At 74.9% G+C, this 805-nt stretch overlaps 1 protein-coding gene across 1 annotated transcript in view; it reads left to right on the forward strand.

Annotated features, from left to right (window-relative positions):
- The window catches only part of COL6A2 (collagen, type VI, alpha 2), a 23425-nt gene that overhangs the window by 20202 nt on the left and 2418 nt on the right, over positions 1 to 805 (forward strand). Inside the window, exon 19 of the mRNA XM_012731252.1 lies at positions 52 to 90. Coding sequence (XP_012586706.1) covers positions 52 to 90 — 39 coding nt within the window. The remainder of the gene's footprint in view (positions 1 to 51; positions 91 to 805) is intronic.

The raw sequence follows: 805 nt of genomic DNA on the forward strand, positions 1-805 counted from the left end.
TGTGGTCAGCGCAGGCTGCGGGGCTGAGACCGCGGGCTTCCTCCCTTCTAGACCCACAGATCGTGTGCCCGGACCTCCCATGCCAGACAGGTAGGCCTGGTGCCGGGGTGCCCCGGTGAGGGGCCGGAGGGACCCCAGGTGCAGGGCTCCCCAGCGAGAGGCTCAGAGCTGGGGCGCAGCCCTCTGGGTCCCCACCCCTTTGGGTCCACACCAGCGCTGCACAGCCCAGCCCTGTGCAAAGGCCTGGGGTCCTGACCTCGACTCAGGAGCAGGCGCCAGGAGCACCCCGCACCCCAGCCCAGACTGGGGCGCTGTGTGAGGCCAGAGCCCGGCGCAAGGAGGGGCGCAAGGAGGGGCCTCCAGGGCTGGGGCGCGGCCCTGTGGCCGGGCTGGGGGCCCCCCATGGTGCGTCGTCCCAGCCTGCCCAGGCCCTGCCCAGCCCCGAGCCAAGCCGATGCCCGGCACACGCCCGGCTCGGGTCCTCCTGGCGGGGCTTCAGCCGGCGCGTGCAGGAGCCCACATCCAGGTCCGCGGACTGCCCAGGGCTCACCGTGCGGACGTGGCCGTGCCGGGCCTGGGGACAGGCGCCCCAGGCCCACTCAGGCTCCCAGGTCGCCCCCGTGGGTGGGGAGGTCAGCCACCCCCAGAGCAGCTGGACAGCGGGGTGTGGGGCTAGAGCCGCTGGACACCCGAAGCACGGTGCCTGGCACTGCCCCGCGCGCCCGCGCCAGCGCCCAGGGTCCGGGCTGCCCGGCCACGGTCTTCAGGGGCCACACCCACCTCAGCGCGGAGGGCTACCGCCCCC

This window comes from Condylura cristata, unplaced genomic scaffold (genome assembly GCF_000260355.1).
Source record: "Condylura cristata isolate star-nosed mole 26May11 unplaced genomic scaffold, ConCri1.0 scaffold00003, whole genome shotgun sequence".
Lineage (NCBI taxonomy): Eukaryota > Metazoa > Chordata > Mammalia > Eulipotyphla > Talpidae > Condylura > Condylura cristata.